At 50.0% G+C, this 12,374-nt stretch overlaps 1 protein-coding gene across 2 annotated transcripts in view; it reads right to left on the bottom strand.

The window, feature by feature from the left end:
• Window positions 1-204: 204 nt before the first annotated feature.
• RBPJL (recombination signal binding protein for immunoglobulin kappa J region like) overlaps window positions 205-12,374 on the bottom strand; it is a 35,556-nt gene continuing 23,386 nt past the window's right edge. For both annotated transcript variants that reach the window (XM_050917383.1, XM_050917382.1), the window contains 8 exons: window positions 10,936-11,051; window positions 7,519-7,693; window positions 6,171-6,308; window positions 4,583-4,692; window positions 3,264-3,404; window positions 2,412-2,567; window positions 1,474-1,577; window positions 205-713 (listed from right to left, as the gene is read on the bottom strand). In XM_050917383.1, the coding sequence (XP_050773340.1) occupies window positions 440-713; window positions 1,474-1,577; window positions 2,412-2,567; window positions 3,264-3,404; window positions 4,583-4,692; window positions 6,171-6,308; window positions 7,519-7,693; window positions 10,936-11,051 (1,214 nt within the window). In that variant the 3' untranslated portion in view covers window positions 205-439. The remainder of the gene's footprint in view (window positions 714-1,473; window positions 1,578-2,411; window positions 2,568-3,263; window positions 3,405-4,582; window positions 4,693-6,170; window positions 6,309-7,518; window positions 7,694-10,935; window positions 11,052-12,374) is intronic.

Genomic DNA, 12,374 nt, shown 5'->3' on the forward strand with positions numbered 1-12,374 from the left:
ATGGCCTCAGTGCAGGAATTACTGGGTGAAAAGCTCTTGGAGGTCAGACTAGGTGATCACAACGGACCTTCCTGGCCTTAAGATCTATGAAGCCATGAAACCAATGGCACCACTTTACACCAGCTAAAGAGCCAAACTGTGACATCTGCAAAATGTCTAGTAAAAAGATCATTTGAATCAGTTAAACACTCCTTGAGGCATGGATATATTGTTCATTTTGTTAGTAAATTTCACAGGGTGATGCTTCCTTTTGAAACAATTCTTAACAAATCTAAAAAGAATAGACAGGGTATTTTATGCACAGTAGAGCACTTGGGAGATCCTACAGACCACAGGGATGTCTGTACCCATCTCTCAGTGTTAATGTCAGTTTCAGAGATGGTGGCAGACCTTGTTCCAAGTCCTGTTTCTATGAAGACCCTCCACCATTCCAGGCTTGCTAGCTCTGCATGAAGAGGTGAAAATTGGTCCTAGTGAATTCCTGATGGATGCTGTTGAGTAAGGTATCGGAGTCCTGTGTCAGCTCTGGAAGGATCTGCAGGGCAGGGAGGAAGCTCTGCTCTGGGGTGTACGTAAATGTGAACGAGCTGGAATAGATCAGCCCATCGTTCCTTATGAGCGAGAGTGGGACAGTGATGGGGTATCTCAGCCATCGCCAGTTGCTGCCAAATGCCGAGACGTCAGGGACAACACACACTAAGGACTTCGGGGTCCTGGGAACAGTGCACCAAAAAAAAAAAAAAAAAAAAGAAAGAAAAGAAAGAAAGAAAGAAAGAAAAGAAACCATATATACTACTGTAGCCTTTCCAGGGAGGAGACTCTGCCCTGTCCTACTCACAACCCTAATACAGCCTTTCTCCCACAGTGCCTTTGAATAAAGTAAATTCTATTTTGCTACCTGGTGGCAGTCATTTAGTCTTGGGATTAATGGCAGCTCCTGATTTGTCCAGTCTCCTCCCTTCTCTCTTTTGTCTCTTTCTCCCTTTCCCCTCTGTTTTGGTGGGGTTCCTGTTCCAAGGTTTGGTCCTTTGGGCCCAGACTCTCACCCTGTTTGCCTCATGCCCATGCTGCAGATGGAGCTGCCATGTCCCTCCTGAAGTGACCTCACGGAACACCCATTCTCCCAGCCTGAGACCCCTTGCCATAAATGCTGGTGTACTAGTCAATGTCCCTCGAGCTCAATCCCGAGCTGGTGCGGGCATGGATTAGATATCCTAGGAAGCCTTTTGGATCTCTAATTACAAAGCTTGTGTATGTGTGAGTTATTTCCAGACTCGTCCTGCTTTGTCTTGTGGGATACACTGCACAAAACTCCCACCTAAAGCAAAGCTCCCAGTCCTTGGAACCACAATAATGACCAAAAAGGCCTGCCAGATGTGGCATTTAGGGTCGGTGTCATTTATGCCACCCACCACCACCTCCATCTCCACCTGTGTCTAAACACCAGCTCATCAGACTGGTTCGCTGCTTTACCTGTACATAGTCTCAGCTTCCACATCTCCAAACCAGACTTTCAGATCTGCATGGAAATACTCGCCCTGCACCTCCAGCATTGCCACATCCCCTCCGCCAGTCAGCTGTCACAACCAGAGCACATGGGAGGGGGTTATACACCTTGCACCATGACGTGCTGCTGCCCCAATATGGTCCTGCGGGCGGCAACGTTCCCAGCTGGAGGGCTTGCTGTCCTCCCTGCAGAAGAGCGGGCAGTCCACAGTGTCTTACCCCAGGGGAGGAGAGCAGGGCCCTGAGCTGGGGCACAAGGAGAGGGAATTGAGGAGACATTAGGACCAGTTATTGAGCAGAGGGGAAAAGATCAAAACTTACTGATTCCTCAAATCATCTGTGAAAAATCTGCCCTGTCATGTACACAGAGGGCAGCGTGTGGCAAGAGGCCGGGGGTTGGGGATGGGGGAAGATGATTCAGAGGCACATGCAGAGCTAGGAGAAGAGATTTGCAGCCTCTTGTGCGTCAGTAAGGTAGGTCAAGGGTGGCCAACCTGAGCCTGAGAAGGAGCCAGAATGTACCAATGTACATTGCCAAAGAGCCATAGTAATATGTCTGCAGCCTCACTGATCAGTGCCTCCCCCTGCCTCCCTGCCCCTCCTGATCAGCAGTTTCGTGGCGTGCAGAAAGCTCTGGGGGGGGAAGGGGAGGAGTGAGGGCATGGCAGGCTAGGGAAGGGGTGGGAAGGGGTGGAGTGGGGGCAGAGCCAGGGGTTGAGCAGGGAGCACCCCCTGGCCCATTGGAAAGTCAGCACCTGTAGCTCCAGCCCCAGAGTCGGTGCCTATACAAGGAGCAGCATATTAACTTCTGAAGAGCCGCAGGTGGCTCCAGATCACATTGGCCACCCCTGAGCTAGGTTAACAAAAGCCGTGCACAGGACAACAAGATGGAAAGCCCTCCGTACCTCCAGCATGGTTATAAGTGGGACTGGGCTCACGGGATCCTGAATACAGGCCAGGCTGTCACTGAACGTGTACTCCACAGTCTCCGTTCCAATTATCGTCCAGCAGGAGCCATCGTTCAGCAGATCACGGTTTGCTTCCTTTGGGCATGGAGACGCCTGCATGGAATTTTAGTGTCACGGAGGCCACGTACCATAGTGGTGTGAGCTGGGGACTGATAGCCAGGACTCCTGGGTTCTATTCCTGACTCTGCCATGGTCTGCTTGGCTTTTGGCAAGTCACTCCAGCTCTCTGTGCCGCTGTCTCACCGTCAAAGGGGGATAATAATATCTCTCGACCTTTGTAAAAGGATCTGAGAACCCTAAATGGAAGGTGCTGGACCAGCACGTTGCTGTTTATTATTATTATTATTGGCCAGCTGCTGCAGTTCCATGTTCAGGGATAGGGATACGTCTATGCTGACCCAAAGGAGCAATCGGGATCAGTGACTTCATCCTCAAATGCTTCTGGCTTAACAAAATCACATGGCAGCTTGGTTATGTGATGCTGTGGGAGGCAGCCAGAGGGGCAGGGCCAAGTGGGAAGGGAGAGAGGTCTGTGTCGCTGTGGGGTGACAGGAAAAATTAGAGCAAGGCCCAGCATGGGTAGGTGAGGTTGGAGTGGGGATGTGTGTCTCCATGCATGGGTTCTCTCCCTATTCCAACATCACATAAAGGACTGAATTTCATTTGGGGATTGCGGGGGGCTTTAAGGTAAAGACCATTCAAATGATGGACTCAGCAGCAAGTAACAGGAGGGAGGAGCTGGAGGGAGTTTGCTCTCGCTAGTATCTGGACGGCTTCATGCTGCACTACCTGGAACTGGATCACTTTCTCGGTCGAGAGACACAGGTACATCCCGTCACTGCCTTGGAACTGGAAAGCGCACTTGTGGAGTTGGGAGATGGGCTCATCCACATCCAGCATGGCATACTGCTTGGTGACTTTCCGAATGATCTGTGGGGAAGGACACACAGGCGGGCTGACCGGCTGGAGGGAACTGTCAGCTCCAGAAAGTTCAGCATTTTTATCCTTCCAAGATTTTCTCAGCCCGAAACTTCCTCTGGGACTGGTTGTGGGAATTCCCTGCTCCCTCCCCTACTGTCTGACATGGAACAAAATCAGCCCACATCATTCTAGCCTGTCTCCTGCCACTGCCCTCCCATTTGCTACACCCACACGGCTTGCACAGCTGGATCATTTCCCAGCAGACAGTGCTCCATCCTCCTGACCTGAGTCACGAGGTCACATTGCATGCTGGGACCTGTTGTCTCTACAGGCCACACTTTGTTAATAAAGGTCAGGATGGTTGCAACCTGCTCCATGTTATGCCACTGCTGCCAGCTGCTGGCTGAGCAAAGTTGGGGCATGGAGCTGGGCTGCCAAGTTACTAACTGCAGAAAACCGAACACCCTTGCCCTGCCCCTTCTCTGAGGCCCCACTCCCTGTTCACTTCATCCCCTCCCCCTCTGTGGGGTGCTCTCCCTCACCCTCGCTCACTTGCTCATTTTCACCAGGTTGGGGCAGGAGGGTGGGGTGCGGGAGGAGGTGTGGGCTCCAGCTGGGGGTGCAGGCTCTGGGGTGGGGCCAGGAATAAGGGGTTTGGGGTGCAGGAGGGGGATCAGGACTGGGGAAGGGGTTTGGGGTATGGGTGGGGCTATGGGTTATGGACTCCGAGAGGAAGTTTGCATGCGGGAGGGGGTTCTGAGCTGGAACAGAGGGTTAGGGCACAGGCTCCAGGCGGTGCTGACCTCAGGTGGCTCCCGGGAAGCAGCGATATGTCCCTCCAGCTCCTAGGTGGGGGGGAGGGGGCGGCCAGAAGGCTCTGTGTGCTTCAGGCACTGCCTCCAGGCACCACCCCTGCAACTCCCATTGGCTCCAATAGGAGCTGCGGAGCCAGCCTAGGAGTCGGAGGGACATACTGGCTGCTTCCCGGGAGCTGCGTGGAGCCAGGCATGGAGCCTGCCTGCCCTGTGGCCAACTGGACTTTTAGTGGCCAGGTCAGCTGTGCTGACCAGAGCTGCCAGGGTCCCTGTCTGACTGAGTGAAAACCAGAGGGCTGGCAACCCTAAATGGAGCTGAAGCCAGAAGCATTCCCCATCCTATCCGGTGTCTGAGTTTCCCGGGAGCCTTACCAGGGGCGGCAGGGTAACGCCGGTGGCTGTGCAGATGAGCTGGACTACGGAGCCGTAGTGAATGTACCCTTCCCGCAGTGGGAACTCACCCCGGGTGCAGTGCTCATCCGCTTCCCATGGAGAGGAAAAGAGATGGAGAGTTACCAACCTGGAGTATGAAGGCGGGAACAGCTCCCTCTGGCTCTTGCTGAAGGACCAGGGTAGAGGAGAACTCTCTCTCATCACGGAGCCTGGCAGCACGGTAGATAAGGGGCTCCCTGGACACTCTTCGGGCAACTGGTCCCTTTCTCGCTCCAATTTGTGCATCTTCAAGATGCAGGGTAAATGCAGCCTGCAGAGGGCAGTGCTCCCCGCAGGCAGTTCTCCACTGCGATTGGAGCAGGCAGGCCAGCACCCTGGGATCTGTAAGCTCTGCAGGTGACACCTCCAGATTCACAACGGGGAGGGAGGCAGCTGAGATCTCTTACATTTCATACAAAGTGCGCCTGACTGCATGCCAACATGGCCCTTGAACAGGCACAGCCTGAGCTGCCCTTGCTCAAGACCAGCAGGCTTTTAGGGCCTGATCCAAAACCTACTGCAGTCAATGGAAGTCTTTCCACTGATTTCAAAGGGCACTGGATCAGGCCCTTAATGAGGAAAGGGTGTTGGGAATCAGAGATGAATTTAGACTGCTCCCAGCCCTTTCCCCTGCTGTCTCCTTCCTGGAGAGCGATATACCAGCGCAGGAGAAGGGAATTGGATTGTTACTGAGTCTGGGCAACACCCTGGGACTCCAGGAGGCAAATGTGGTGGCAAAGGGAAGTTAAGGTAGATAGGAGACCAAAGAGCTCCAGAGACCAAAGGGGGTGAGGTGGAGTGGGGGGAGGGTGGGAGGGACATTCACAGGGAGGATAATTTCACACTGCCTGGGGGTGCTGGTAGCAGGTATCAAAGAAAGTAGTGTGGTCAAAATAGTACCATCTCCTATCTATTCTTGGGACCTATATGGCCCCATCCTTGTAGTATCAGAATGCCCGTTGGTCTTTAATGTAATTATTCTCACAACACCCCTGGGAGGCAGGGCAGGGCAAGTGCTGATCGGGGCTGAGGCCCAGACCCTCAACGTACGTAGGCTTCTAACTTCCATTGACATCTGAGCATCTGGGCCTAAGTGACTTACTGAAGGTCACGTAGGAAGCCAGCACTGGAGTAGAGAACTGAATCCAGGTATCTGAAATCCCGGATTAGCTGCCTAATCAATGGACCATCCTTCCTCCCTCCTCAGAGCTCTGTCTGCAGGCAGGGAGGAGCAATGTGCTGCAAAGAGACACAGGCCTCCTGCTGGAAGCTGGCCTCAGGGGTTCCTGACATCTTTTAGAAAGATACTTCTGTTGACCTGTGATTATGACTCGTTAAAATCAGTAAGCACCATTGTTCAGATTGGATGTGACCACCCTGTTTGTCTTTCACTATTGCTATGCTTGGGTGGCCAAACCTACCCCTGCCGTTAATGGACACAGCTCCACTGACTTCCCCAGTGATGTACCAGCGGTGAATTTGGCCCTGTGTGGACTGCTGGAGTTTGCTGAACATGTAAGGTCCTCACCCAGGTGCAGTGTGAATGCTGCCCATTGCCTTGCGCTAGCGATGAAGGTGCCACCCTCTACGGACAGATAACGGGTGCTGACCGTCTGGGAGCGGAGGCGGTTAAAGAGGGAAACCTTGGACCCAGATGAGATGCACACTGCAAAAGACAGACATGCCGGCATTAGCACTGATGGAAACTCGCTGTTATCAGTATCAGCTTGCCTGAATACCAGAGCATGGCTGAGTGATTTGATAGCCGCAGAGGCCAGTTATTGCTTTGCATAGAGTTAGGATAAAGAATGCAGTGAGCCATCATGTTACAAAATCTTGTTCTTCTGAGTCTTTATAATGATATATAGGGAGATATACCTATCTCATAGAACTGGAAGGAATGTTGAAAGGCCATTGAGTCCAGTCCCCTTCCTTTACCAGCAGGACCAAGTACCGTTGCTGACAGTGGTTGTTTGATTTTTGTCCCAGATCCCTAAATGGCCCCCTCAAAGATTGAGCTCACAATGCTGGGTTTAGCAGGCCAATGCTCAAACCACTGAGCTATCCCTTCCCCCCACTTGGATCTCATGGGTGGTGTGTATACACCCCCAGGTGCGTGGGTGGGCTCTAGGCAGACAAAACACTTCGAAGAACTTGTGACTGTGAAGTGAGTAACCATTCTTGGCTGCCAACACTTCATAATATTTTCAAAATCTGTGACTGAAAAGACCTCTTAATTCATATCTTGTGCCGTCTGGGGTTGCTTTCCCCTGCTCTGCAGGTCATTAGATAATGCTCCATGTGTTCTCATTTCCATATCAGCGTGTGGTTTGAAAGCACTGCTCTGCCCTTCTCAGACTCCCCAGGGCTAAGCTGGTGTACACAGCAGTATGAACACTAGCCCTTTCTGGCTGGCTTTCCCTTTAGCAGAGTACCAGCTGAGATGGCCTTTTATGAAGGGTGGGTGATGCCTTTGTCTATATGTGGAGATCTTTGAACAGAAATCCGGACAAAGGTTCTGCATTAGATCTTAACACAGCTTGGTAGGATACATTTTCAAGAAAGTGGACATAAATAGGCCCTGATCCATTCTTTCTTCTATTGACTTCACCGGGCTTTGGATCAGGCTGCCTATAGCGCATAAACCTGTCATGTCTAAGGACTTGGCAGATATTCAATCTGCCATCTATGATAGTTTCTTGTTTGCTTGATATTAGTGCCCCATTCTGATAAAGCATCTGACAACCTGTTCAGGTACCAGCTACTCAGACAGCTGCAATGGTGACGCAACGGAGAACAGAGTATCACAGAGACTGCTGGTAAAAACCCTGCAGCGCTCAGCTCCCATTGACGAGGCCGGCTCCCCTGCTACTTACCGTCTGTGTTCTTCAGGGACTGCTTCTTCTGGGAGGGTTTGGAAATCACTTTGATCAGCTGGCTGTAGAAAGTGCCGATCTCCTGCCCGTTGCTGAAGAAGAGCTTCAGAACCAGCCGAAAATGCTTCCTCTTCTCCGCGTCGGAGATGTAGAGCGCTTTGGCACAGCTGAACTCCTGCAGGTAACAAGGGGCTGTTGTCATAGACTGGAGATTGTGTCTGGAGTTTTTGGATGCATCTTCACCGAAGATACTTCAGTGAGGGGGGGACACAGATATCTGCCTACCTAGATATCTAGAGAGAGAGATACCTGCTCACTTCTTCACGTCCTTCGCAGCTGGGGGGCTTTATCTGCTGTGAGAGTGAGAGGCTGGCCAGCAGCATTGGTTAATGATTGCTGAGTGCAGGCAAGGTCCCCTGATAAACTCACCTCTGCTCATACGCTGTTGTGCCTAGGCAGGAGACCTGACTGAGCAGAGAGTGATAAGCATTGCAGGGTATGGTTAAAGGGACACATGGCCATGGAGACTGGGGAACTCCTAACTGTCACAATGATGGGCACTACTGTTGCCAGTGTTTATTATTTGTATTGTGGGAGGACCTAGGAGCCCCAATCAGGGACCAGGACCCCTTTGCACCAACTCTATACAAAGACAGACCAAAAAGACAACCCTTGCCCCTAGATGCTTACAATCGGTGTAAAGATGCTCATGGTGCTTTCCAGATGCCAAACAAAAGATACAGGCCAAAGGAGCTTGCCTTTTAGTTTAGATTGCATGAAAGAGTAAATAACAAGAAGCCAGGAGCCCTTAGAGGCTGGGACGATGGCCCCACCAGCCCTTCTACGATATCAAGTTTTGCCTAATTAGTTGGTCAGGTATTTTAGGCAAAAGAACTTTTAAACTAGTGTATGTGTGAAAAAGGGAAAAAAATCACTGCCGAATTTTGCATGAAAATTTTCACTCTTTTGTTACAAACTAATTTTGTTTCCTGGAATTTTTTGCTTTTCCTTGAAATGTTGATGATGTGTCATTTTGGGTCCACAAAATGTCATAGGAAAACCTGGAAATCAATGTCCTCATGAAACTTCCCACTGAAACGGGAGTGCTGGAAAGTGGAAGTAGCTATTTTTGAAACTCTTCCTGCATGGGAAGAGAGAGACTGAGAGCTGACAGACACTTTTCCATGTGTGTCTGTTTCTATCTACCCACCTATCGGAGATGGTTAGCATAGGCCCTGATCCTGAAAACGCTTACTCACATGCTGAACTTTATACACGATTGGTCCTGCTTGACTCAATGTAAATAAGCACGGCCAGGTTAGTAGGGTGGGACCTTAGACTGTAAGCTCTTTGGGGCAAGAACTATATCTTCATATATGTTTGCAACGCACCCAGTCTAAGGAGGCCCTGATCCTGGCTGGAGCCTCTGAGTGCTATCATAAGGAGTACTGCAGAAAAGGATCTGGGAGTCATAGTGAACCACAAGCTAAATATGAGTCAACAGTGTAACACTGTTGCAAAAAAGCGAACATCATTCTGGGATGTATTAGCAGGAGTGTTGTAAGCAAGACAGGAGAAGTAATTCTTCCACGCTACTCTGCGCTGATTAGGCCTCAGCTGGAGTATTGTGTCCAGTTCTGGGTGCCACATGTCAGGAAAGATGTGGGCAAATTGGAAAATATCCAGAGAAGCACAACACAAATGATTAAAGGTCTAGAAAACATGACCTATGAGGGAAGATTGAAAAAACTGGGTTTGTTTAGTCTGGAGAAGGAAGACTGAAGGGGACATAACAGTTTTCAAGTATATAAAAGGTTGTTACAAGGAGGAGGGAGAAAAATTGTTCTTTTTAACCTCTGAGGATAGGACAAGAAGCAATGGGCTTAAATTGCAGCAAGGGAGGTTTAGGTTGGACATTGGGAAAAACTTTCTGTCAGGGTGGTTAAGCACTCGAATAAATTGCCTAGGGAGGTTGTGGAATCTCCATCATTGGGGATTTTTAAGAGCAGGTTAGACAAACACTTGTCAGGGATGGTCTAGATAATACTTAGTCCTGCCTTGGGTGCAGGGGACTGGACTAGATGACCTCGCAAGGTCCCTTCCAGTCCTATGATTCCATGATAAACAGTATAACAGAGAGGGAGAGAGCAACAACAAGGCTCCCTTTCACTTGTGACACTAGGCAACAGTGTAAGACAATCAATTAACCCAGCAACTCAACCTGTGCTGGCTTCCTGCCCAACCTGAGTATGATGACGTGCAGCAGTGAATCACTGCACCATCAGTGCACAGCAGAGTGCTACCAACCGGCTCCTGTTAGTCCTGTGGCTGAACATATAGCTCTCCAAACCACGATGCCTGGGTCTCCCCTAGAAGGGGTATCTTCAACAATCTTCACTCTAAATAGTTTCAATGTCCACCTTATAACAACAAAGACTTCAGTGAAAAGATGCCCTTCATGCTGGTGTGGGGATGGGAGATCTGCAGGGGGGCTGCAGGAGTCAGATGGCATTCTTCTCTGTCCTTCCTTATGTGCTTTGGGTTTTCAGAAGGGAAACTGACCACCTTGCATTGTGCTGTGTGGATTAATGATGATTCTTAAGAACCACCCCGTGAAGGGCCCAGAAGACAAGACCCCCCTTCACCAGAGCCACCATCACTTTGCTCAGTACACCCAAGAAAATGCACTGCAGGACAAAGCAGCTCCCACTAGGACATGATGGGGTCCATTCAGAGGAGCTATTGGTTCATTTAAAGGGGGAAATGATTAGAGATGTTATTTCAGGTGGAGTGAGGAGCTGAGGAATGGCAAAGGCTTTATTTACACTGGGGCTAGAGAATTCCAAATGGAAATTAATGTTCACATGTGATTTACCCAACATAACACAAGAAATCTCCTTAGGTTTACAGTTTCCCAGTCACCTTGGCGCTTCGGCTGCACTGATATGCTGCAAGGGAAGCATTGCAAACACAAAGGTCCTTTTTGTTATATTTCTGGCCAACCCCAGACCCCACATTCTTCAGAGCCCCAAGATAATACTTGATAGATTTCTTTCTCCATAGGAAGATGCCAAGTTATAGCTCCAGCCCACAACGTTTGTGACAGATTGGTGTTTTCGCTAGCAGTTTATCTGTAAATGAAAGACTGCACTCTCATTTTGTGATGAGTGGCATTGCCATTTGTCAGGAGAATACGATGGGCTGAGGAAAATGCGTAATCCCTGGCTATCCTCCAGCCACAAGAGCCAGGAAGTTGAAAAGATGGTGACAAAGAAAGATCGGTTTCCTGGCAAACCATGAGTGAAAAGCACTCAGAATGCTGCAGGGAGATGCCTGGTCATATGTGACTAGGGGGCAGGAGAGCCTAGAGAGGTATTGTGTGAATGTGTGTCAGGGGAGTCATTTTGCTCAGCTTACCTTGGAGTCCGGTTGCTCCTCAAAGTTGAGTTTCTGGGTCTCCATGTGGCTGCTGCCTATGCTGTCCAGCCCCATGTACCCGCACACCCTGAAACCAGCCTCTCCCAAATCCCTCGCTGGAAAAGAGAAGGAGAAACATTTCCCAGACACAGAAACCTGGACACCAGCTGAAACCAATGGAGCTGGGACCATGGAGCTGCACTGAGAGGGTCGGGGCTGCTGCTGCCCAGACTGCTGGTGGCAATGGAAAGAGAGGAAGGGCTGAGCTGTTGTCACCCCTCGTGCCCTCACTAGAGAGAGGAAGAGGGGACTGGGAATCTACTGCCCCGCCTGAGAGGGCACAGGCAGGTGAACCTCCCAGAAGCATCTTTGGGACACTTGGACACTTCTGGTCTCCAGCCGCACTGATGTGAGATGCTGCTTTCCTGCATCTCACCCTCCTTATCCTGCACCCCTAGACACCTTCGACAACAGGCTCGGCAGCTTCTCCCGACTGCCCTGCTTCACCAGCCCCTCTCCCCCAATCCCTATCTTCATCCCCCTTCTGTTCCTCCTGGCTCTGATTTCCTGCTTCCCTTCTCCCACATCCCTGTCTCTCCACCCCTCCAACCTTTTACCTTCCTGTATCCTCCCCCACCTGGGCTGCATGATCCCCTCCCCAGAGCTGTGAAGCCGCCATTATATGAGCGTACCCATTGCTTAACAGGTTTGTCTACACTGCAAATAAAAACCTGCAGCAGCAAATCTCAGAGCTCAGTTCAATTGACTTGGGCTCAGGCAGTGGGGCTAAAAGTAGCAGTGTAGACATTCCCATTCAGGTGAGTGGGAATGTCTACACTGCTATTTTTAGCCCCTCATGCGAAGCCCAATTCAGTTGACCTGGGCTCTGAGACTCGCTGCTGCGGGTTTTTCATTGCAGTGTAGACATACCCTAAATGGTCTCACGGTCAAGAATTTTCCTCCAAAAGCTAGTCTCACTCTCCCTTTTCTATCTTCAGTCCTCGCTCCTGGCTGGAGCTGGTCAGGAAATGGTTGCTTCCCCTCTTCCCCCCAAATTTTTTCATGTGACTGAACATTTTTCATTTTCATCAAAAGTTTTCTTTGGAATTTTTCAGGTTTTTTGCTGAAAACTGAAAAATGTCAAGTTTTTGGTTGCAGACAACAAAATAAATAATTTTTTAAAAATGCAGTTTTTGAACTTTTTGTTATTGTGGCTGAAAACCTGAACATTTTGACGAAAATGGAATTTTTTTCATGAAAATTTCCATTTCATAGAAAAGCTGTTTTTCACTGATTTTCATGAAAAATTTTAGACCAGCTCATGGTCCTAACTCTCTTTTCCTCCCTGCATAATCCCCTTCCCTCAGGTCCTGATCCCCAGGTCTTGTCCCCTTTCTCCTCAGTAGATCACATGTGGTGCCTTCAGACTCTCCCCCTCT

Source organism: Gopherus flavomarginatus, chromosome 11 (assembly GCF_025201925.1).
Source record: "Gopherus flavomarginatus isolate rGopFla2 chromosome 11, rGopFla2.mat.asm, whole genome shotgun sequence".
NCBI lineage: Eukaryota > Metazoa > Chordata > Testudines > Testudinidae > Gopherus > Gopherus flavomarginatus.